A 27,630-nucleotide genomic window follows, 5' to 3' on the forward strand; every position below is an offset into this window, starting at 1 on the left:
AAAAAACGGAAAAAAAAATTTTTTTCAACCAATTTCACTTTTTTTTCATCAATATGTTTTATTACACAATTATTTTCCTATTATCTAATTTTTACAATTTGAAAAACTTTTTCGCTCCGACCAGGGGTTGAACCTGGGTTTGCTGGCACCATAACAGAACGCCTTAGCACACTCAGCCACAAACGCCATTAAACATAAAGCGTCGAAAGGTCAATTTAAATGTTTGTGATATGATCGTAATACGACACCAAGGAATAATTCTTATTGCTTCTCGAGATGTTCTTTATTAGTATGAACGAAAAAATAAAAAAAGGCAGGTTCAAATCTCACCAGCGGCAATTTTTTTATCAAATATTTATCTAAAAAATTATTTTTTTATGGCATGCACCGTTTTTATTTTTTATTTTCGGTATATATTTTCGTATAAATATATTTTTCCATTAAAAATCAACAAAAAAATTAAAAATTCTCTTAATTTGCAAAACCTTCTCAAAAGAACTTCCATGGAAGCGAAATAGTCAAACGGCACAGGTTCAAATCCCAGCGGGGATGAAATTTATTTTTTTTTTAAATTATTTTTTTACTTTTTTCTTAATTTCTATTTTTTTTTAGTTTTTTATTAGTTTTCTTTTTTTTGCAAAATTTAATTATACAAAATTTGCACTTAAAATAGCCTGATCTAATACTTGTCCACAAGGACTGCATCGGAAGTAGAAAAAAATCATTGGGGGATCCCAAGATGCGCTTTAGAAGAAATGTTTGTGCACTTGTCCAAAAGGACTGCATCGGAAGTGGAAAAAAATTATTGGGGGATCCCACGATGCGCTTTAGAAGAAATGTTTGTGGACTTGTCCAAAAGGACTGCATCGGAAGTTGAAAAAACTCGATGGGGGATTCTGGGATGGGCTTTAAAAGAAATGTTTGTGGAACAACTTCCAATTTTTTTTGCTGGGTACCTCAATTACTTCAAGAGCTATATGAGCTTGTTCTGAAAACTTGATTCTTGAATTGTGACGAAATGGCCTTACGAAAATCCTTCAAAGTCTGAGAAAAAAAATACAAAAAAGAATCCGAAAAAGTATCAGCTATAGTTTTTGTATGAATGTCTGGAAACATACAGTAGAAAATTTCTCTCAAATTTTCGTATTTTTTCGTTTATTGCTAAAGAAGTTTATAAAAATGTATTTTAGACCTCACCAATATGGAAATTATTTATAGTTTATTTAGATTAAAGCCTCTACTTTAAAATAACATCGAGAAATAAATCGAAACTAAGTGGGAAAATAGAATTTGGTGTCTTTTTCGAATGTCCTTCTAAGTGGACATTGGTAGTGAAAGGGTTAATCGTTTCTGACACTACAAATTTACGACATAAATACATATTTTGTCTTTTGGATATCGTTAGCATTACGTTTAGAACAAGAAATAAGTAGTAACTGTGGGATACATATATAAATAGCTTCATTTCAGTATTGCAATAATTAGACCACAAATCGATTAAATGATAATTTGATTATTTTAATTTATTTATTAACATGATTTATATTAAATTAAAACTAAATATATTTCACAAACATATTTAAATGTATAATTAAAAAAATACAAAACATAAAAGTTAATTTAAATACATAATAGAAAGGTGTCTTTACGGGAACGCACCGCATAGCATGTACATCTGAATGATATAGTGGTACCTGAAAATAAAGAATATAATTAACAAAATAATGCAAAATGTATACCATATTATTATTGTATATACTTACTAAAAAAATTCCGCAATATATCCAAACATGTTTTTATTAAATTGTTTTGTAATGTTCTGCAAAAAGCTTCTTGCTACGAAACCAACGGAAAACTAACTAAATTACGAGTTTCTGAAAATTCTAAAGTATGGAGATGAGCTTTGTTGTTTTTTTTTTTTTGTTCTTAAAAATAACGGATAATTATCTCAGAGAGCTGTACAAAAATTCCAGAAAATAAGATAATTCTCCCGCGTCTACTTTACAGGCAACCAGTTATCTGTGTTATAATTATTCGACTATTCCATAGATTACTTATCTCCTCTTAAATAACCAGTCAACCTTGTAGTTGTTTATAAAGGGTGATTCTTTTGAGGTTAGGATTTTCATGCATTAGTATTTGACAGATCACGTGGGATTTCAGACATGGTGTCAAAGAGAAAGATGCTCAGTATGCTTTGACATTTCATCATGAATAGCCGAACGATCTGCCACAACGTCGAATTTTCAGTGAATGGGCCCTAGAAAAGTTGGCAGAAAATCCGCTTTTTTATCGACAAATTTTGTTCAGCGATGAGGCTCATTTCTGGTTGAATGGCTACGTAAATAAGCAAAATTGCCGCATTTGGAGTGAAGAGCAACCAGAAGCCGTTCAAGAACTGCCCATGCATCCCGAAAAATGCACTGTTTGGTGTGGTTTGTACGCTGGTGGAATCATTGGACCGTATTTTTTCAAAGATGCTGTTGGACGCAACGTTACGGTGAATGGCGATCGCTATCGTTCGATGCTAACAAACTTTTTGTTGCCAAAAATGGAAGAACTGAACTTGGTTGACATGTGGTTTCAACAAGATGGCGCTACATGTCACACAGCTCGCGATTCTATGGCCATTTTGAGGGAAAACTTCGGAGAACAATTCATCTCAAGAAATGGACCGGTAAGTTGGCCACCAAGATCATGCGATTTGACGCCTTTAGACTATTTTTTGTGGGGCTACGTCAAGTCTAAAGTCTACAGAAATAAGCCAGCAACTATTCCAGCTTTGGAAGACAACATTTCCGAAGAAATTCGGGCTATTCCGGCCGAAATGCTCGAAAAAGTTGCCCAAAATTGGACTTTCCGAATGGACCACCTAAGACGCAGCCGCGGTCAACATTTAAATGAAATTATCTTCAAAAAGTAAATGTCATGGACCAATCTAACGTTTCAAATAAAGAACCGATGAGATTTTGCAAATTTTATGCGTTTTTTTTTTTTAAAAAGTTATCAAGCTCTTAACAAATCACCCTTTATAAATAGAGAAAATGCGACAATGGCTTCTTGTCGAACAAGCGGGTAGCTTATAGTCCCTGATTCACTGTAGTGGTGTCTAGTATAAAAATTAGAGTTATCTTACAAATTTTTATGAAAATCACAAACTAAGAAATGTTTTTAACTTTTTCTCCAGTATCCCATAAAGGAAAAATTCAAACGAAAACTACCAACGTTCATCAATTCTAAAATGAAAAAACAGGACAAATGGAACGGATTTGAGCTTACTCGAAATGAAATAATGTTCACATCTTTCAAGTTTCAAGCGGTAGGGGATTCCCCCATTTATTTCTGCTTTTGGGGTGTTATTTGTTATATGGTGGTCTTTGCTGTTTTGACAACAACATTTTTTTATATCACATTTTAAATATGTTCGTGCTTTTTTGTCGATTTTTATGGTCTCCGAAAAAAACTCAAAATGAAACAAGAAAGGGGGGGAGGTGGTTTTTTAAATAAATCCTTTGAAATGAGATTGCTAGTAGGCTACATAGGAATTATGAAAACCATCGGTTTAATGATTGCGTTCCACTGAGGCTTCACAAAGAGATGCCATCTATCTAAGTTCGGTATGAAAAAAATGTTTTTACTTCGAATAAATGAAGGATTTCTCCTATTAGCGAAAATTTTTTGGGTGTTACATATACCTTGAATTGCAAATGTGTCGAATTTTAAATGTTTTAACGATTTTAGCTTGCACTAATAAGAGAAAGTTGCTACTTCTTAAAAAGTGAGAACTTACTCAAAATGGACATTGATAGCATGAAATAATACGACAATTAAATTTTTTTAAGATATTGAATTTATAGAAAATTTTGTCAAAATTTTAATTTTATAGAAAATGTTCTCAAAATGTTATTTCTGTAGAAAATATTGTCAAAACTTTATTTCTACAGAATATTTTGTCAAAATTTTATTTCTACAGAATATTTTGTCAAAATTTTATTTCTATAGAAAATTTTGTCAAAATTTTATTTCTATAGGAAATTTTGTCAAAATTTTATTTTTTATTTTGTCAAAATTTTATTTCTATAGAAAATTTTGTCAAAATTTTATTTCTGTAGAAAATTTTTTCAAAATTTTATTCCTATAAAGGGTGATCAGTCAAAATTTGGTCAATATAAACTTGACGTATTTCTTTTAATTTTGCATTTAAAAAACCTGAACACCCCTCATTTTGAAGGTGTGTGTGTGTAAAATGTTGCTCCTATTTTGATTTTGGAATTCACTCTTCAGTTGTCAAAATGCCGTCCAAGCAAGAAGAGCAGCGTATCAAAATTTTGCTCGCGCATCGCGAAAATCCGAGCTACTCGCACGCAAAGCTGGCAAAATCGCTAAAAGTTGTCAAATCAACCGTTACAAATGTAATTAAAGTGTTTGGGGAACGTTTGTCGACAGCCAGGAAGTCTGGATCGGGGGGAAATCGAAAACGGGAAGCCGCTGAGACGACAAAGAGAGTTGCCGGTAGTTTCAAGCGAAACCCTAACCTCTCTCTCCGAGATGCCGCAAATAACGAAGTTTGACTGCGTGGTAATGGACGACGAAACCTACGTCAATGCCGACTACCGGCAGCTTCCGGGACAGGAGTTTTATACGGCAAAAACTGTCAAAGTTCGCAAAGAAATATCTGGTTTGGCAAGCCATCTGTACCTGTAGCAGCATTTTCATAGCTTCCGGGACTGTCAACCAAGAAATTTACGTGAAAGAGTGTTTGAATAAACGTCTGCTGCCTTTCCTGAAGAAACACGGTTGTTCCGTACTGTTTTGGCCGGATTTGGCATCTTGTCATTACGGTAAAAAGGCCATGGAGTGGTACGCCGCCAACAATGTGCAGGTGGTTCCCAAGGACAAGAACCCTCCCAACACGACAGAGCTCCGCCCAATTGAGAAATACTGGGCTATTGTCAAGCGGAACCTGAAGAAGACCAAAAAAACTGCTAAGGACGAGCAGCAGTTCAAGGCAAACTGGCTTTCTGCGGCGAAGAAGGTGGACAAGGTGGCTGTACAAAATCTGATGGTAGGTGTCAAGCGTGAGGCCCGGCAATTCGGATTTGGAAAAGCGAAAGCCTAACTGAATATTTTTCCTGAATTTTATACTAATTGAACTTGAAAACGAAATTTAATTTGATTTTTTAAATAAACGATTTCACCGATTTACACGCGTTTTCCCTTGACCAAATTTTGACCGTATCACCCTTTAGAAAATTTTGTCAAAATTTTATTTCTATAGAAAATTTTGTCAAAACTTTACTTCTATAGAAATTTTTTTTAAAAATTTTATTTCTATAGAAAATTTTGTCAAAATTTATTTCTATAGAAAATTTTGTCAAATTTTATTGCTATAGAAAGTTTTGTCAAAATTTTATTTCTATAGAAAATTTTGTCAGAATTTTATTTCTACACCCTCAAAAAAAATCGCCTCTCTAACATATGTTCCAAACATATTTTGCAGGAAGCACATATATTATTGGATACTGCCGAAACATTAATATGTTTGTTTTATGTGAACATATAATATGTTTGGAAGCATTTTGAGCCCAAAAATATTATATGCTTGGAAGAATTTTCCCCAAAGAAGATTGTGCTCATTCCCTAACATAATTTTCACTTCCACGAAATTTTTTAGTTCTTGGCACCTTTTTCTGTAATACAAATAATGTTGAAGAAATTATTCAATTTTATAATTTTTTTAAATTTTACCTTTCGCCTGGACGGAGAATCGAACCGAGGACCATACAGTTTGTAAGCCAACACACTACCACTGAGCTACGTAGCTGTTATAGTCACCAGTAGACAATTATCGTTATAAGTTACAATTATATAGCATAGTTTGCAGCGCCCACGAGCCCATGCAAACACAACATTATTTAACAGAAGCATACATGTGTTGGCAACGTGGAGCAGTGGTTAGCATGTCTACCGTACATACAAAGGGTCGTGGGTTCAATCCCTGCTCCGACCAAACACCAATTTTTTTTTAATTTACACATTTATTTTATACTATATTAAATTTTTATAATGAAACTTCGAAATGTGGGTTATTAAAGATTTACAGTCAGAAACAGTGCTTGATATAACCGAAATGGACTGAGCTTTTGGCTAAGATATTATTTGTTTATTACAAAAATAACAATTTTGTAATAAAAAACTGGTTTTGGTATAAAAGTTTGAAATTTTGGAAGGAATTCAAAAACTCTAACAAAGGAAGAACGTGGGGTCGAGTATAAACATACATAAATAATTTTATAATATAGACAAATTAAATAATAATTAGGCTTAAATTAAATAATATTTAGACCTAAGCATATACAATTTTTGGCCTTATCATAAAGCAGTTTCCGAAACAACATATAAGTGGTTTCACAGAAATTGCTCTCTTTTGATTCTCTCGCTTTGTTAATTTGATATCTTTCGTCGACCCTCCCGGTTTTTATCTCTATTTCTTTCTCTATACTCTCTCTCTGTCGTTCTCTGAATAAAATATCACAACATATATATGTTTACTCGAAATTTGTAAATGTATATATGTTTACATTCACACATATAATTTTTATGAAACATACATGCCCCAAACATAATATATTCTAACATATTAACATATGTGTTCCAAACATTTAGTGTTAGTTTGAGAACATTACATGTTTGCACTTAAATATATTGTGTTTAAAAATTGTGCCCGAAACACATTTTGTTTATATCGAAACATATGAAAAACATATTTTTCTAACAGTGTATAGAAAATTTTGTCAAAATTTTATTTCTATAGAAAATTTTGTCAAAATTTTATTTCTATAGAAAATTTTGTCAAAATTTTATTTCTATAGAAAATTTTGTCAAAATCTTGTTTCTATAGAAAATTTTGTCAAAACTTTACTTCTATAGAAAATTTTTTTCAAAATTATATTTCTATAGAAAATTTTGTCAAAATTTATTTCTATAGAAAATTTTGTCAAAATTTATTTCTATAGAAGAAAATTTTGTCAAAATTTTATATAAATTTTTTTAATTTTATAGAAAATGTTCTCAAAATTTTATTTCTATAGAAAATATTGTCAAAACTTTATTTCTACAGAATATTTTGTCAAAATTTTATTTCTATAGAAAATTTTGCCAAAATTTTATTTCTATAGAAAATTTTGTCAAAATTTTATTTCTATAGAAAATTTTGTCAAAACTTTACTTCTATAGAAAATTTTTTTAAAAATTTTATTTCAATAGAAAATTTTGTCAAAATTTATTTCTATAGAAAATTTTGTCAAATTTTATTTCAATAGAAAATTTTGTCAAAATTTTATTTCTATAGAAAATTTTGTCAGAATTTTATTTCTATAGAAAATTTTGTCAAAATTTTATTCCTATAGAAAATTTTGTCAAAATTTTATTTCTATAGAAAATTTTGTCAAAATTTTATTTCTATAGAAAATTTTGTCAAAATTTTATTTCTATAGAAAATTTTGTCAAAATCTTGTTTCTATAGAAAATTTTGTCAAAATTTTATTTCTATAGAAAATTTTGTCAAAATTTTATTTCTATAGAAAATTTTGTCAAAACTTTACTTCTACAGAAAATTTTTTTCAAAATTATATTTCTATAGAAATTTTTTTTTCAAAATTATATTTCTATAGAAATTTTTTTTTCAAAATTATATTTCTATAGAAAATTTTGTCAAAATTTATTTCTATAGAAAATTTTGTCAAAATTTTATTCCTATAGAAAATTTTGTCAAAATTTTATTTCTATAGAAAATTTTGTCAAAACTTTACTTCTACAGAAATTTTTTTTCAAAATTATATTTCTATAGAAAATTTTGTCAAAATTTATTTCTATAGAAAGTTTTGTCAAATTTTATTCCTATAGAAAATTTTGTCAAAATTTTATTTCTATAGAAAATTTTGTTAAAATTTTATTTCTATAGAAAATTTTGTCAAAATTTTATTCTTATGGAAAATTTTGGCAAAACTTTACTTCTATAGAAAATTTTTTTCAAAATTATATTTCTATAGAAAATTTTGTCAAAATTTTATTCTTATGGAAAATTTTGTCAAAACTTTACTTCTATAGAAAATTTTTTTTCAAAATTTTATTTCTATAGAAAATTTTGTCAAAATTCTATTTCTCTAGAAAATTTTGTCAAAACTTTACTTCTATAGAATTTTTTTTCAAAATTTTATTTATATAGAAAATTTGGCAAAATTTTATTTCTATGGAAAATTTTGTAAAAATTTTATTTCTATATAAAACAAAGCAATGCAAATTTTGCTCCAATTGTATTACAGTTTCCCTTCATGATTCATCAACATTTGTTTCCTGGAAATAAAAATAATTTTTTACGTGTATTTATATCCCGAAATGAGGGAACTACGTTCCAATTTCAATATTCATACATCCCTAGCTGTGAGACAGTATCGCTGGTGTGGAGCGGTGTAGCTGCTGTCGCATGCATTGCTTGGTAAGCTTGGAGTTATTACTCACCCTCCAGTCTTGTTAACTCGGTATTATCCGGCTGATACTACGACTTCAATGTGTACATATTTTCCATTTCTTTCCAAGCCACCACTGATGATGTGGCTGGTTATTGTACTTAAAGATCCTACATCCTCCATCCACCCTCTGTCCAACAATGCCCTCATTCGTCTGCATCCTTCGCTTGGTTTCATAATTTTGCTTTATGCACTCACTTTCATTGGTATCCAGATTGTTGGTAGGTATGAGATGCTATTGCTGATGATGAGAATGAGAATGAGAATGTTTCTATTGTTCCTGTTGCTGCCACCGGTGCTGGTGTGCATTACCCGGCTATTGTTGCTACCAGGCTGTTTGTGCATATTCCACTTGAGACATTCATTTGTTTTAACAGCCCAGCTCAGAGCGTTCAAAAATGATGCGGTAGACGTGCATATTTTTAATTTCAGCAAATACGCCTTTTATGCACTTTTTTATTTCCCTTTTTTCATGAATTTAAAAACTCGGCGTGCTTGGTTCAAATGAATATAAGCAGGCAGAAATATAACATAAAACAACATAGACAAACGAATTCCTCATTTGTCTGTATAGAATAATATTTAACTTAAAAAATAGCTTCGTGGAAAATCTAAATTTGCTAAGGTTGTCATAAAATTGAATTTGTTAGTCCCTAAAGAAAAATCGGCTCGCCTAAAACAAGTAAATTCCAAATTAACAAGTTATTCTCATCCCAGCGAAAGCTCTCATTAACTGATAATCTTGAAAGTAATTTCGTTGAAAATTAATAATTAATTACCCAGAAAAAACGCGTAGAAAACAATCAATGAAAATGTTTTTTTGGATCCGGAAGTAGTGCAAATTTGGTCAGATGCAATGACATCTGGGCCTGTCAAAGGGTTTTTTTAACATCCGCTGCCTACTTCCGCATTAGTTCTTCAGATGTGATTCTATTTCAATATTTCGGATTTTATTTATCTCTGATCAGAGAAAGAGATCACGTATTTTTTGGAAATTATCATTATATACTTATTGTATATGCTGCACAGTAAAATTTAGAAAATTTAAATGTACGCAACAACGGATTTTTATATATCACCTCAAAAGAAATACTTGTGAAGTGAAAATTATGTTAATCTCTAGAAGAACATTTTTTGGTATAAACATTCAAAGTAATGACTTCCCAGCAAAAAAAAATGGAAGTTGTTCCAAAGGCACAACTTCAAAAGAACTTCCAAAATTGGCCTCCCAAAGATTTTCTCTATTTTAACTACACAGGAAGTTCTTTCAATAAAATTTTTATAACTCGCTTTTTTCAAATTCTTAATGGGTAATTTCAACTTTCTTCAAATAGGTAAAAAACAGAGTAAGAATTAATAAAATTTTGTCGAAAAAAAGGCTGAATCCAATTTACAAAAAGTGCGACTTTTTGAAAATATTTGAAGTGAAACGTGTCAGACAAGCGTTAGAATGCATTAAAAATTACAAAAAATTAAAAAAATATTTAGCAAAATATAACAAAATTTTTTTATTCACATCCAAAACACTGAATATGAATCACACCTTAAGAAGTGATGCAAATTCAGTGCAACGGCTGTTGAAATGGTGGACATCCATCAAGCCCATGCTTAAAACCATGCATTGACTAAATTAGGAAAAGGGATATGTTTGTACAAATTTATTTCGGCAAAGACCGGCAATCATAAATCTTTTTTCGGAAGGATCAAGTGTGGTTCACTTTGGGTTTAGTGAACTGCCTGAATTTATTCTGATAATTGGTTGATAGTTTTGCTGCAAGTAGAGAATGCTGATGAGGAATGTGACAATTCCGAAACGTGCGTCCATCCAACCATCTTGTAGTCTATAGGGCTTTGCCCAAATAAATTTGACAAACATTCGTTTCCTCCACTTGTTAAGCTACACTGAAATCAAAAACAACAAAATGATTGAAGAATAAACCAACAATAATAAACCAAAACGATAAAAAAACAAGTAAGGAAAGTCTAAAGTCGGGCGGGGCCGACTATATTATACCCTGCACCACTTTGTAGATCTAAATTTTCGATACCATATCACATCCATCAAATGTGTTGGGGGCTATATATAAAGGTTTGTCCCAAATACATACATTTAAATATCACTCGATTTGGACAGAATTTTAAAGACTTCTACAAAATCTATAGACTGAAAATTTGAGTTGGCTAATGCACTAGGGTGGAACACAATGTTAGTAAAAAAATATGGGAAACATTTAAATCTGAAGCAATTTTAAGAAAACTTCGCAAAAGTTTATTTATGATTTATCGCTCGATATATATATGCATTAGAAGTTTAGGAAAATTAGAGTCATTTTTACAACTTTTCGACTAAGCAGTGGCGATTTTACAAGGAAAATGTTGGTATTTTGACCATTTTTTCGAAATCAGAAAAACATATATATGGGAGCTATATCTAAATCTGAACCGATTTCAACCAAATTTAGAACGCATAGCTACAATGCTAATTCTACTCCCTGTGTAAAATTTCAAGTAAATCGGAGTTAAAAATTGGCCTCAACGGTCATATGAGTGTAAATCGGGCGAAAGCTGTATATGGGAGATATATCTAAATCTGAATCGATTTCAACCAAATTTGGCACGCATAGCTATAATGCTAATTCTACTCCCTGTGCAAAATTGCAACTAAATCGGAGCAAAAATTTGGCCCCTGTGGTCATTTGAGTGTAAATCGGGCGAAAGATATATATGGGAGCTATATCTAAATCTGAACCGATTTCAACCAAATTTGGCACACATAGCTACAAAGCTAATTCTACTCCCTGTGCAAAATTTCAACTAAATCGGAGCAAAAAAAATGGCCTCTGTGGTCATTTGAGTGTAAATCGGGCGAAAGCTATATATGGGAGCTATATCTAAATCTGAACCGATTTCAACCAAATTTGACACGCATAGCTATAATGCTAATTCTACTCCCTGTGCAAAATTTCAACTAAATCGGAGCACAAAATTGGCCTCTGTGGGCAAATGAGTGTAAATCGGGCGAAAGCTATATATGGCAGCTATATCTAAATCTGAACCGATTTGGCTGATATTTTGCAAGTTTTTCGAGACTCATAAAATATTCGGATGTACGGAATTTGAGGAAGATCGGTTGATATACACGCCAATTATGACCAGATCGGTGAAAAATATATATGGCATCTATATCTAAATCTGAACCGATTTTTTCCAAAATCAATAGGGATCGTCTTTGAGCCGAAACAGGACCCTATACCAAATTTTAGGACAATCGGACTAAAACTGCGAGCTGTACTTTGCACACACAAATACACCAACAGACAGACGGACATCGCTAAATCGACTCAGAATTCAATTCTAAGATGATCGGTATACTAAACGATGTGTCTCAGACTTTTCCTTCTTGGCGTTACATACAAATGCACAAACTTATTATACCCTGTACCACAGTAGTGGTGAAGGGTATAAATATTGTAGATTTGAATATTTATCGTTAAAAACTTATAGGACTCGTTGGAAAAATATTAACGTTTAAAATCGGCTTGTGACAAATAATTTATAATTTCTGTAAGAACATTATTTTTTGAGTCAATGTGCTTCCAAATATAGTATATGTTTACATAGAAGAAACATCATAATGTTTCGGCAATATCCACAAATATATATGCTTCCTGCAAAATATGTTTGGGACATATGTTAAAGAAGCGATATGTTTGAGGATCAATAGTTATATAAGGGGATAATCTTCCTTCTCTGCCTGTATATATGTGTTTTATCTAACATAGAATCCATACCGACTAACTAACAATTTAGAAGACAATGTTAAGAAGTTTTAAGATACCTTGACATCCTGAAGCAATCGCCCGATATGCCAAGAATATATCTGGCTCTATTACATTATGGCTACATTTCTATGTGATGCGATTAAATCATGTATTATAACTGACTAAAAATATAGCATTTAGTCCGGTACTTAAATTGCGTGAATATCGTACCGTTTGTAATGAACTTAAGTTATGAAGCACAATCACCAACCACATGGTGAACAATCGGTGTCAAACGTTGCACGTTTTGCGCAACGATTGTGATCACACACATGTGTAGATTGTTATCAACTTTTCTTCTCCTTATTATCATCGATGTGAAAAGTAACATTGCACCAGCACACTTCTCTCACATGACGTTTAATAGCTTTCCATTTGGGTTTTGGATTCATTTATCAGATTTGCATTTCTTTTTTTTTACTTCGAGGATGAGGAAACTTTGAAAGCTGTGGCATGTTCCGGAAGAACATCTTGTAAGAAATCGTCAATAGCTCTCTTTCGCTCGAGCAGATGGCTGAGATTGTGTATGCATTTCGACTCACTTTTTGTATCCTTGTAACATTTTTTTTTTTTTTGCTCAAGTCTCCACTCTCATACCATCCTCCATACGAAACAATGAAATCACATTTAAAGGACTTTAGTAAAATGCTTCTGAAGTGTGTGTACTTGTGTACATTTCCCTTCGTTGAAGGATACTTGATGTGTTACTAAAACCACTCCAAAATATGGCGCGTTTGCTGAATAAAGTACAAGAAATACATTCACTTGGCTACCACGTTAAGTAGCAGTGGCAGTGAATGAGGTAGCAAATTCAGAAAAAAAACTCACACGGCAAAATCGAAGAATGTGACAAAAGTTACAAGAAGAAATCGTTTTTCGACAGGATGCTTTTGGTATTTGAATGGAAATCAGAAATTGTACTATAAAACAAGTATATACGGCCGTAAGTTCGGCCAGGCCGAAGCTTATGTACCCTCCACCATGGATTGCGTAGAAACTTCTTCTAAACACTGCCATCCACAATCGAATTACTTAAGTTGCGGTAACGCTTGCCGATGGCAAGGTATCTTAAAACCTCCTAACACCGTCTTCTAAATTGTATGTAAGTCCATACGTGGTATATATTAAATCAAAAAAGATCGATCAAATACGTATGTAATTCAGTTTGACAAAATTTTCTATTGCTATAGAAAATGTTGACAAAATTTTCTATAGCAATAAAATTTTGACAAAATTTTCTATAGAAAAAAATTTTATCAAAATTTTTTATATATAAATAAAATTTTAACAACATTTTATAAGGGTGATACGGTAAAAATTTGGTCAATATAAACTTGACGTATTTCTTTAAATTTTGCATTTAAAAAACCTGAACACCCCTCATTTTGAAGGTGTGTGTGTAGAATGTTGCTCCTATTTTGATTTTGGAATTCACTCTTCAGTTGTCAAAATGCCTTCCAAGCAAGAAGAGCAGCGTATCAAAATTTTGCTCGCGTATCACGAAAATCCGAGCTACTCGCACGCAAAGCTGGCAAAATCGCTAAAAGTTGCCAAATCAACCGTTACAAATGTAATTAAAGTGTTTGGGGAACGTTTGTCGACAGCCAGGAAGTCTGGATCTGGGGGAAATCGAAAACGGGAAGCCGCTGAGACGACAAAGAGAGTTGCCGGTAGTTTCAAGCGAAACCCTAACCTCTCTCTCCGAGATGCCGCAAATAAGCTGGGTGTATCGTCTACAACCGTGCATCGGGCCAAAAAACGAGCCGGACTATCGACTTACAAGAAGGTAGTGACTCCAAATCGCGATGATAAACAAAATACGACGGCCAAAGCGCGATCCCGGAGGCTGTACACGACGATGCTGACGAAGTTTGACTGCGTGGTAATGGACGACGAAACCTACATCAAAGCCGACGACAAGCAGCTTCCGGGACAGGAGTTTAGTACGGCAAAAGGAAGGGGAAAGGTAGCAGATATTTCCAAGCACATAAAACTGTCAAAGTTCGCAAAGAAATACCTGGTGTGGCAAGCCATCTGTACCAGTGGCTTGAAAAGCAGCATTTTCATAGCTTCCGGGACTGTCAACCAAGAAATTTACGTGAAAGAGTGTTTGAATAAACGTCTGCTGCCTTTCCTGAAGAAACACGGTTGTTCCGTACTGTTTTGGCCGGATTTGGCATCTTGCCATTACGGTAAAAAGGCCATGGAGTGGTACACCGCCAACAACGTGCAGGTGGTTCCCACGGACAAGAACCCTCCCAACACGCCAAAGCTCCGCCCAATTGAGAAATACTGGGCAATTGTCAAGCGGAACCTAAAGAAGACCAAAAAACTGCTAAGGACGAGCAGCAGTTCAAGGCAAACTGGCTTTCTGCGGCGAAGAAGGTGGACAAGGTGGCTGTACAAAATCGGATGGCAGGTGTCAAGCGTGAGGCCCGGCAATTCGGATTTGGAAAAGCGAAAGCCTAACTGAATATTTTTCCTGAATTTTATACTAGTTGAACTTGAAAAAGAAATTTAATTTGATTTTTTATATAAACGATTTCACCGATTTACACGCGTTTTCCCTTGACCAAATTTTGACCGTATCACCCTTTATATAAATAAAATTTTAACAAAATTTTATATAGAAATAAAATTATAACAAAATTACCTATAGAAATAAAATTTTGACAAAATTTTCTATAGAAATAATATTTTGACAAAATTTTCTATAGAAATAAAATTTTAACAAAATTTTCTAAAGAAATACAATTTTGACAAAATTTTCTACAGAAATAAAATTTTAGTAGATTATTTTTGGCTCGAGTGGCAACCATGATTATGAACCGAATAAAATTTTAATAAAATGTTAACAAAATTTTCTATAGAAATTAAAATTTGATGTACAGTGGGAGAAAAGATGATTCAATTTGTAAGAGGAAATTTCCCAAATGTTTTCTCCATAAGGAGTTAGCATAAAGGGCCCAAAATTGAGTTATCTCTCCCAGCCAGATCTATACTAAAGGCTGTGGAAAGGTTCATTCGCCCGAACCGAAACATGTACAGTCCAGGCGTGTATAGAGTTGTATCTGGCGTTTTCTTTTCAATGGCTCTATTAACCATGTTCCTTAATCTATATCTGTCCATAAAGCTCGAAAAATAATTGTAAAGGGTGATTCTTTTGAGGTTAGGATTTTCATGCATTAGTATTTGACAGATCACGTGGGATTTCAGACATGGTGTCAAAGAGAAAGATGCTCAGTATGCTTTGACATTTCATCATGAATAGCCGAACGATCTGCCACAACGTCGAATTTTCAGTGAATGGGCCCTAGAAAAGTTGGCAGAAAATCCGCTTTTTTATCGACAAATTTTGTTCAGCGATGAGGCTCATTTCTGGTTGAATGGCTACGTAAATAAGCAAAATTGCCGCATTTGGAGTGAAGAGCAACCAGAAGCCGTTCAAGAACTGCCCATGCATCCCGAAAAATGCACTGTTTGGTGTGGTTTGTACGCTGGTGGAATCATTGGACCGTATTTTTTCAAAGATGCTGTTGGACGCAACGTTACGGTGAATGGCGATCGCTATCGTTCGATGCTAACAAACTTTTTGTTGCCAAAAATGGAAGAACTGAACTTGGTTGACATGTGGTTTCAACAAGATGGCGCTACATGCCACACAGCTCGCGATTCTATGGCCATTTTGAGGGAAAACTTCGGAGAACAATTCATCTCAAGAAATGGACCGGTAAGTTGGCCACCAAGATCATGCGATTTGACGCCTTTAGACTATTTTTTGTGGGGCTACGTCAAGTCTAAAGTCTACAGAAATAAGCCAGCAACTATTCCAGCTTTGGAAGACAACATTTCCGAAGAAATTCGGGCTATTCCGGCCGAAATGCTCGAAAAAGTTGCCCAAAATTGGACTTTCCGAATGGACCACCTAAGACGCAGCCGCGGTCAACATTTAAATGAAATTATCTTCAAAAAGTAAATGTCATGGACCAATCTAACATTTCAAATAAAGAACCGATGAGATTTTGCAAATTTTATGCGTTTTTTTTTTAAAAAGTTATCAAGCTCTTAACAAATCACCCTTTATAATTATATAAAATTTTATTTCTATAGAAAATTTTTTCAAATTTTATTTCTATAGAAAATTATGTCAAAATTTTATTTCTATAGAAAATTTTGTCAAACTGAATACTTGTTTTTTTTTTTTTTATTAAAATATCATATGACAAAACAACATAAGTCGGTAATTCCTAATTTTCTCTAAAAATAAGCTATTGAAAAGATCTATCACATAAATATTAAACATTTTCCATATATTTTCTACAGAAGATTTTGAGATCCCATATAGGTGTATTTTCGCTCCCCTGTAAAATTGAGTTTTTAGACTTATGGGGTTTTATCATAAATCCACAAATACGCACATATATTTGTGAAATCAGCGTTTAGTTTAGTTAAAACTTAGTACAATTGCCTACATTTGTAAAGTTAACCAAAATTGTTCTTCCTGGTAGGTTCACTGCTTTTTTTTAGTGTTCACCTTCAATTTATATGAAAAATGAATATTATCCTATTCTAAATCAATTCATATCAATAGTAATATCTCCATTATTCATAAAAAACCTTAATCATTGAAGGAAAATGCACTTTCAACGATAATTTTGTGGAAAATATACTTTTTAAAACCCGTCAATTAATTTGTTTAGTAAGCGTTGTTTCAACGTTAGCTTCCAACGTTGTTACAACGCTCAATATTTATAACCATCAGGAATTTCTGACTGGGCGTCTTTAGTAGAAGTTTCTACGCAATCCATGGTGGAGGGTACATAAGATTCAGCCTGGCCGAACTTAAGGCCGTATATACTTGTTTCTAGCTATTTTTTAGCTTTTTTAGTTTTTTTCTGGACAAATCTAGCGGTTTTTGGTGAAACAATTCTGGCAACGCTGCACATATCACATACCTATTTGTTCCATCACAATATCCACGAATGTAGCGCTTCGTAAAATATTAGCACAATTTATTTCATGTAGCCACCAGCCTTTCCATTCTAACACAACTAGTACAAATGTCCACAGTTCATAATAGTTAATATCTGTTAATCTTAATACAAAATGCGCTTATCGAAATGTCGATCTAAATTATCTAATAACGTTGCATACATTTGCTGTATGAGACACTCCCATCAAAAGTGCACTTTACTTATTTCAGGAATAATGCAAATACAGCGAAAGAATTTTCTTTGCAACATGACTGAAATGTGTCATTGTTTAACAAACAATCGTCGTAAGTGTGCGTGAGTGGGAACACAATAGTATTCACGTGGATACCTCTACGTTAGCGGCATTGGCGTAGATAGGGGGTCCTGGCGAGTGCTAAAATAGTAAGTGGGAGGACAATATTATTCAAGTGCACACCTCTACTTTTCCGGCATTGGCGTAGCTAGGGCGTCCTGGACAATGATAGAAGGTAGGTATAAAATCAATAAAATTGAGCCAACTATACTATTAATTTGCATTAATAGTATAAAACGTTTTGGTTTTATATTAAATATTCATTAGAATAAAAAAAATCATTGTATTTAGGTAACTGTTTCGATGGCTCAATTTTAAGGACAAATTTCTTTAATACTACGAAGTTTTTTCTACCAGTGTAATTTGATGAAATTTTCGTATGTTTATTTGAACCTCATCTGGAGAGTGAATGTTTTTTTATGTTAAGTATTGATTGAACGACCCACATATTATTATGCTATGGTCACACTGGGCAAATATTTGACAGAAATTCAACAAGTAAGGAAAGTCTAAAGTCGGGCGGGGCCGACTATATTATACACTGCACCACTTTGTAAATCCACATTTTCGATACTATATCAAATCCGTCAAATGTGTTGGGTGCTATATATAAAGGTTTTTGTCCCAAATACATACATTTAAATCTTACTCCATCTGAACAAAATTTAAATTTAAGTCGGCTAATACCTTATGTTACTAAACAAACAAGTATATACGGCCGTAAGTTCGGCCAGGTCGAAGCTTATGTACCCTCCACCATGGATTGCGTAGAAACTTCTTCTAAGCACTGCCATCCACAATCGAATTACTTAAGTTGCGGTAACGCTTGCCGATGGCAAGGTATCTTAAAACCTCCTAACACCGTCTTCTAAATTGTATGTAAGTCCATACGTGGTATATATTAGATCAAAAAAGATCGATCAAATACGTATATAATTCAGTTTGACAAAATTTTCTATAGAAATAAAATTTTGACAAAATTTTCTATAGAAATACAATTTTGACAAAATTTTCTATAGAATAAAATTTTGGCAAAATTTTCTATAGAAATAAAATTTTCACAAAATTTCCTATAGAAATACAATTTGGAAACATTTTCTATAGAATAACAATTTTACAAAATTTTCTATAGAAATAAAATTTTAACAAAATTTTCTATAGAAATAAAATTTTAACAAAATTGTCTATAGAAATAACATTTTTAAAAAGATTTCTGTAGAAATAAAATTTTGACACAATTTTCTATAGAAATAAAATTTTAACAAAATTTTCTATAGAAATAAAATTTTAACAAAATGTTCTATAGAAATACAATTTTGACAAAATTTTCTATAGAAAAAAAAATTTTGTAGATTATTTTTGGCTCGAGTGGCAACCATGATTATGAACCGAATAAAATTTTAACAAAATTTTCTATAGAAATAAAATGTTGACAAAATTTTCTACAGCAGTAAAATTTTGACAAAATTTTCTATAGAAATAAAATTATGACAAAATTTTCTATAGAAATAAAATTTTAACAAAATTTTCTATAGAAATAAAATTTTCACAAAATTTTTTACAGAAATAAAATTTTAACAAAATTTTCTATAGAAATAAAATTTTCACAAAATTTTCTATAGAAATACAAATTTGACAAAATTTTCTATAGAAATAAAATGTTGACAAAATTTTCTATAGAAATAAAATTTTGACAAAATTTTCTATAGAAATAAAATTATGACAAAATTTTCTATAGAAATAAAATTTTAACAAAATTTTCTATAAAAATAAAATTTTCACAAAATTTTTTACAGAAATAAAATTTTAACAAAATTTTCTATAGAAATAAAATTTTGACAAAATTTTCTACAGATATAAAATTTTAACAAAATTTTCTATATAAATAAAAGTTTGACAAAATATTCTATAGAAATAAAATTTTGACAAAATTTTCTGTAGAAATAGAATTTTAACAAAATTTTCTATAGAAGTAAAATTTTTACAAAATTTTCTACAGATATAAAATTTTAACAAAATTTTCTATATAAATAAAAGTTTGACAAAATTTTATATAGAAATAAAATTTTGACAAAATTTTCTGTAGAAATAAAATTTTGACAAAATTTTCTACAGAAATAAAATTTTGGTAGATTATTTTTGGCTCGAATTTTTGTGTGATTGGAGATCGGCTATATATAACTATAGACCGATATGGACCATTTTTGGTATGGTTGTTAGCGGCCGGATCGGATCGGAATTTTGCTCCCCCAAGAGGCTCCGGAAGTCAAATCTGGAGAACGGTTTATATGGGGGCTATATATAATTATGGACCGATATGGACCAATTCTGGCACGATTGTCAAATATCATATACTAACAACATGTTCCAAATTAGAAGCAGATTGAATGAAATTTGCTTCTCTTAGAGGCGCCGCAATCCAAATCTGGGGGATCGGTTTATATGGGGGCTATATGTAATTGTGAACCGATTTTTGCATGGACCAATTTTTGCATGGATGTTATAGACCATATACTAACACCACGTTCCACATTTGAACCGGATCGGATGAATTTTGCTTCTCTTAGAGACTCCGGTTTATATGGGGGCTATATATAATTATGGACCGATGTGGTTCAATTTCAGCATGGTTGTTAGAGACCATATACCAACACCACGTACATAATTTCAGCAAGATCGGATAAAATTTGCTTCTCTTTGAGGCTCCGCAAGCCAAATCTGGGGATCGGTTTATATGGGGGCTATATATAATTATGGACCGATGTGGACCAATTTTGGCATGGTTGTTAGAGACCGTATACCAACACCATGTACCAAATTTCAGCCGGGTCGGATGAAATATGCTTCTGTTAGAGGCTCCGCAAGCCAAATCTGAGGTCCCTTTATATGGGGACTATACGGAAAAATGGACCGATATGGCCCATTTGCAATACCAACCCACCTACATCAATAGCAACTACTTGTGCCAAGTTTCAAGTCGATAGCTTGTTTCGTTCGGAAGTTAGCGTCATTTCAACAGACGGACGGACGGACATGCTTAGATCGATCAGAATTTCACCACGACCCAGAATATATATACTTTATGAGGTCTTAGAGCTATATTTCGATGTGTTAGAAACGGAAAGACAAAGTTAATATACCCCCCATCCTATGGTGGGGGGTATAATATGGGAAACATCTTAATGTGAACCAATTTTGAGGCAACTTCGCAAAAGTGTATGTATGATTTATCGTCGATAGATATGTATTGGAAATAAAGGAAAATTTGAGTCACTTTTACAAGTTTTCGACTTAGCAGTGACGATTTTTTGTAAGGAAAATGTGGATACTTTGGCCATTTTTGCCCAAATTGGAAAAGCATATATATGGAAGCTATGTAGAAATCTGAACCGATTTCAACCAAAATTGACATGCATACTTTGTATTTTCATCTACTCTCTGTGCAAAAGTTCACATAAATCGGACTACAACTTTGACCTCTGTGGTCATATGACGGAAAATCGGGCGAAAGATATATATGGGAGCTATATCTAAATTTGAACCAATTTCATGAAAATTGAGCACACTTGACTACACTACTAATTGTACTCCTAGTGCAAAATTTCAACCAAATTGGGGTAAAACTCTTGCTTCTGGGGTCATATAAGTCTATATCGGGCGAAAGATGTATATGAGAGCTATATCTCAATCTGAACCGATTTCAATCAAATTTGGCACACCTGACTTTAGTACTTATTGTTCTCCTGGTGCAAAATTTCAAGCAAATTAGGGTAAAACTCTGGCTTTTCTGGCCATATCGGCCGAAAGATATATATATGGGAGCTATATCTAAATCTGAACCGATTTTAATCACACTTGACTGTACGACCAAGTGTTATGTTTGTGCAAAATTTCAAGCAAATCAGGGTAAGTACATATCGGCCGAAAGAGATATATGGGAGCTATATCTAAATCTGAACCGATTTCTTCCAAAATCAATAGGGTTCTATTCTGACCCAAAACAGGAACTTGTGCCAAATTTGAAGGCGATTGGACTTAAACTGCGACCTTAGGCTTTGATCACAAAAATATGTTCACAGACAGACGGACGGACAGACAGACGGAAATGACTAGATCGATTCAGGGAACCACCTTAAGCATTATTGCCAAATACACCATGTGTCTATCTCGTCTCCTTCTGGGTGTTGCAAACATATGCATTAACACAGTGTGGCGCAGGGTATAAAAAGAATCCGTCGCCACAGCGAAACCGCAGCTAACATCCTAAGCTTATATTGGATATATAACATCATGGTATGATTTTTTTCCAAATTCCAGATTTTTGGAAAATGGTTCTGGAAAAATGTTTGACGCTCATTTTGGTGAAATAAAGGGTGATTTGTTAAGAGCTTGATAACTTTTTTTTTTTAAAGAAACGCATAAAATTTGCAAAATCTCATCGGTTCTTTATTTGAAACGTTAGATTGGTCCATGACATTTACTTTTTGAAGATAATTTCATTTAAATGTTGACCGCGGCTGCGTCTTAGGTGGTCCATTCGGAAAGTCCAATTTTGGGCAACTTTTTCGAGCATTTCGGCCGGAATAGCCCGAATTTCTTCGGAAATGTTGTCTTCCAAAGCTGGAATAGTTGCTGGCTTATTTCTGTAGACTTTAGACTTGACGTAGCCCCACAAAAAATAGTCTAAAGGCGTCAAATCGCATGATCTTGGTGGCCAACTTACCGGTCCATTTCTTGAGATGAATTGTTCTCCGAAGTTTTCCCTCAAAATGGCCATAGAATCGCGAGCTGTGTGGCATGTAGCGCCATCTTGTTGAAACCACATGTCAACCAAGTTCAGTTCTTCCATTTTTGGCAACAAAAAGTTTGTTAGCATCGAACGATAGCGATCGCCATTCACCGTAACGTTGCGTCCAACAGCATCTTTGAAAAAATACGGTCCAATGATTCCACCAGCGTACAAACCACACCAAACAGTGCATTTTTCGGGATGCATGGGCAGTTCTTGAACGGCTTCTGGTTGCTCTTCACTCCAAATGCGGCAATTTTGCTTATTTACGTAGCCATTCAACCAGAAATGAGCCTCATCGCTGAACAAAATTTGTCGATAAAAAAGCGGATTTTCTGCCAACTTTTCTAGGGCCCATTCACTGAAAATTCGACGTTGTGGCAGATCGTAAGTCTATTCATGATGAAATGTCAAAGCATACTGAGCATCTTTCTCTTTGACACCATGTCTGAAATCCCACGTGATCTGTCAAATACTAATGCATGAAAATCCTAACCTCAAAAGAATCACCCTTTATTTGCCTAGTGTGACCATAGCCTTAGAATTTTGCCTAGTATACTCTCGAAACCTTATAAATGGAATGGGATTATAAAACTACCATCTTTGTTACATATGTATCATAACATCCCGACCACACAATGATGTAGGGTATACAGATTACTGTTTTGATTGAAAATCTTCAATTCTTAAAAGTATTGTGACGGAATTAATGGATACGTTTTCTAAATTTACCAAACAAAAGAATTCTTAACTCATTTCCATTACATAATGCAACGCCCTTAAACATTTAATCATTGGGGGGATTTAAATATAGGAGAATAACTTCTATAGTCTTCTTCTCTATATCGGCAGTCATTAATAGAACGTTCAGTGTGGCGCAATAACTATGGAAGCAATAATGGAGCTTTTAAAAATACTTTTGGCGTTCTTAGTACTTTGTTTTACATATGGTTCTGCAACAGACGATAATGTTATTAAAATAATAGAAAATATGAGCACCGATCTAGGGCTTGAGTGGATCTTGCTGATTAGCAAACCTGAAATGAAATACGAAGATTTGCTGAAGAATCAGCATAAACCCGTAATGATTGTTACCAAGTTCAGTGACATAAACCTAGATGCAGCAGACCCTCTTGTAACTACACAAGTTATATATGAAAATTTTTCTCACAATTTTATGGTTATCGTTATTGTAGATCATCAATATGCAATTTCCACAACTTCAACTTCATGCATTCACAACGATGTTAAATCCCATAATGAATTTTCGGAAGTACGATTCATACAATCTTTCGAAAATATGGCTAACATAACTAAAAGTCATTTGAGGAAACTTCATTATAGCCATATTCTATGGATTGTAAAAAACGCTAGCATGCATGAGTTAAGCGGTTTTTCTGACATCTGTTGGAGTTTTGGCTTTACAAAGGTTCTCTTTTATACTGGAACATCTCTATATACCTACAATAAATTCCCTACAATGAAGGTGATAATGGTGTCATCATTGAAGAGTTATTACACCAAAGAAGAAATGCGCAATTTTCATCAGTATCCTATCAAATTTCCCATAAGTTCCAGTCCACCGAGATGTTACCGTTTTATTGATAAAGAGGGTCGAACTGTCTATGCCGGATACATGTACAATTATCTGATTACGTTCATACGGCAGTTCAACTTTAGTTTTAGTGAATATCCTCACAACTATAACAGTGACGATGAGGAAGTCCTTACAGAGGCTCTCAAGGAAGGCAAAGTGGACTTTCTTCCCTTTACAACATATCCCAATCGCTCTTATGATACCAGCTTAGTTCTATGGCAAGGACGTGCTAATATTGCTGTTCCACATGCTCAACCTATACCAGTCTATCACTATTTGAATAAACCCTATGATTTTAAGACATGGCTACTATTTACTTTGGCAATAATTGGAGCCTCTTTTGGAGTGGCCGGATTCGTGTATATGAAATATAATAGATGGGATTTGTCCAGGTCATGTTTGTATGTCTGCAGTGTAACCCTGTACCAGTCGCAGATCCCAATTCCAATTAAATCGTGGCGGTTTCGTCTATTCTGCATTATGCTCCTCGTTTATAGCTTTATTATGATCAATTTTTATTTGTGCATCATGGCAAGCTTTTTAGTCACAAACGTTTACGAACATCAAATTACCACATTCGAGGAATTGGCCGCTACAAATTTACGATTTCCCATAACACAATTAGACCTGGATACCTATCGGGACTCGCATTGGGATTCTCCCGCTTTGCTGTCCCTTTGTGATATCGAAGATGGGCTAACGATTGATGAATTGAGACGAAATTTAAGCACAGATGTTGTACTGGGAGGTTTTCATGATAAATTAAAATTCTACATGTTCCAACAGAAACACTTGAAGATTCCTCGTGTGTATCTTATGCCCACGGCTATTTACATAACACCAGTGTATATTTCAGCTCGTCACAATCTACCCTACTCCGAGCTATTCTCTCGCTATGTGCAATATCTTTGGGAATCGGGACTATTGTGGAAAACATTTGAAGATATAGAGTGGTTTGGGATTTTAAGTGGAGAACTCAAATATCTCGAGGATGAGAAACCCCAAGAACCATACCTAACCTTAGCATTTTTCTATGCACCTTTGACATTTTATTGTACTGCTGTAATTATTTCGTGTTTTGTATTTGTTCTAGAAGTGATCAATTTTAAATATGCAAAATGCGAAAACCGCCTCTTAAATACTTTCACTGAGATTATATATTAATTTAATAATTTAATTTTAATGTGTATATCTACTGCAAAGAATAAATGTTTGATTTAACTAAAATACAAATGCATTTGTGAAGTTAACTTTAAACTTATTAACCCTTTCATTCCCAATGTTGCCTATAGGGAAACTTTAGATTTTGTGGTAAATTTGACGACGATCGGTTTGTAAATGAACGCAATCTGACCCCATTTATCGAAATCGGACGATACATTTATATGGGAGCTAACACGTTGGCTGATAAGTCCCCGGTCTGACACATAGATGGCGTCGCTAGTATTAAATGCATATTATTTTTATATAGTACCAACCTTCAAATGATTCGTGTCAAAATTTGACGTCTGTAAGTCAATTAGTTTGTGAGATAGAGCGTCTTTTGTGAAGCAACTATTGTTATTGTGAAAAAAATGAAAAAAAAGGAATTTCGTGTTTTGATAAAATACTGTTTTCTGAAGGAAAAAAATACAATGGAAGCAAAAACTTGGCTTTATAATGAGTTTCCGGACTCTGCCCCAGAGAAATCAGCAATAATTTATTGGTATGCAAAATTCAAGCGTGGTGAAATGAGCACGGAGGACGGTGAACGCAGTGGACGCCCGAAAGAGGTGGTTACCGACGAAAACATCAAAAAAAATCCCCAAAATGATGTTGAATGACCGTAAAATGTTGTTGATCGAGATAGCAGTGGCCTAAAAGATATCAAAGGAAAGTGTTGGTCATATCATTCATCAATATTTGGATATGCGGAAGCTCTGTGCAAAATGGTTGCCGCGCGAGCTCACATTTGACCAAAAACAACAACGTGTTGATGATTCTGAGCGGTGTTTGCAGCTGTTAACTCGTAATACATCCGAGTTTTTCCGTCGATATGTGACAATGGATGAAACATGGCTCCATCACTACACTCCTGAGTCCAATCGACAGTCGGCTGAGTGGACAGCGACCGGTGAACCTTCTCCGAAGCGTGGAAAGACTCAAAAGTCCGCTGGCAAAGTAATGGTCTCTGTTGTTTCGGGATGCGCATGGAATAATTTTTATCGATTATCTTGAGAAGGGCAAAACCATCAACAGTGACTATTATATGGCGTTATTGGAGCGTTTGAAGGTCGAATTCTCCGCTTCTTTGGGTCGCAATCAATACCAAAATCATTAGTGTAAAGCCAAATCTTTGGAACCGAGCCTGCTTTTGTTTCAGTGTGTGTTGTAGTAAAATTTTGTGAAAATGTTGTAAGCGCTATGTTTTACAAAGTTACAAGATAGTACAATTTAAGTAAAATTAAAACAATGGATTATTTGGTGCAAAATTCAAAATCAGTGAAATTATAGTCATCATTTGTGTGAATTGCACTTGTCTTAAATTAAACAAAAAAAATTTTAAAGTAAGGAAATGTCAGATTTTGGGGAACGGTTAAGTACACCACAATAACTTTTATTCTAAAATAATGCGTGTACGCATTATTATAAAGTTGGCATCACTTGCGTTTTTTTTTGTGGTAAACAAACACACCAAATGTTGATCATTTTCTGTATACATCAAAACGACGTTAACTTTCATTCGAATTAGATGGTATCTCAACTGCTCCAATTGTGCATTTAATACAGGTGTTTGTTTTTAATTATTTGTGTAAAAGTTGTTTGAAGTTAGTATATTTATAAGAAAATGAACGTTAATTGTTTTTTGTGTGAAGAAAAATTTGGGCAAATACCTGAATATTTTAAACATTTGAAAGAACACGTACTGCCAGTGGGTGTTATTTATGAGTGTTTATTTGGAGAGTGTCATCAAAAATTTTCTGCGAGAAATACATTTAAAAAGCATTTGGGGCGTCATTTTAAAAGAAGCAGGGATAAATTAAACCCACCAGAAATGGAAAATAATTCTCTACCGTGCTCACCTTTCGAAAATATTGATACTACATCTTTAATAGAAATTACAACGAGCGCTAATAACAAAGAGATTTACGACTATAAAAATAATTTAAATGAAGTGAGTAACTCGGTGATTAGATTTTTGGTAAAATTACATACGTTTAAAAATTTGTCTCGCTCAGATGTTTATTCTATTAGAATGTTAACCGAAAATTTGGTACTTAATCCTTTTCTTAAGTTGATTGAAGAAAGTCAAGCCTCATCCGATTCAGAAAAGTATCCTTTGTCAGATGTGATAAAAGATATACGAACAACTTTCAATAATCATAATACTGAGTCTCGATTACTAAAATCACTTCGAGAAAAAAACTTAATTGGGAATGTGCATTATATAAAAGATGTTAATAAAATAAACATCAATGCAGCAATTATGCCATTGGAGTTTCAGTTTAAAACAATTTTTGAACATAACGACTATCTTGAACTTGTACTAAATCATATAAAAATGCTTGAACATGACTCCAACTTCACAAACTTTGTTCAGGGTCAACTTTGGAAACAGAAACGCAGCTT

The 27,630-nt window shown here is 33.3% G+C and overlaps 1 protein-coding gene across 1 annotated transcript; it reads left to right on the forward strand.

The window, feature by feature from the left end:
- The first annotated feature begins 23,466 nt into the window (after positions 1 to 23,466).
- On the forward strand, positions 23,467 to 25,185 carry LOC142235795 (uncharacterized). The gene has a single exon (XM_075307053.1). It carries the CDS (start codon positions 23,467 to 23,469, stop codon positions 25,183 to 25,185), a length of 1,719 nt encoding a protein of 572 aa, XP_075163168.1.
- The last annotated feature ends 2,445 nt before the right edge of the window (positions 25,186 to 27,630 follow it).

The sequence above is a fragment of the Haematobia irritans genome, chromosome 4 (genome assembly GCF_050003625.1).
Source record: "Haematobia irritans isolate KBUSLIRL chromosome 4, ASM5000362v1, whole genome shotgun sequence".
NCBI lineage: Eukaryota > Metazoa > Arthropoda > Insecta > Diptera > Muscidae > Haematobia > Haematobia irritans.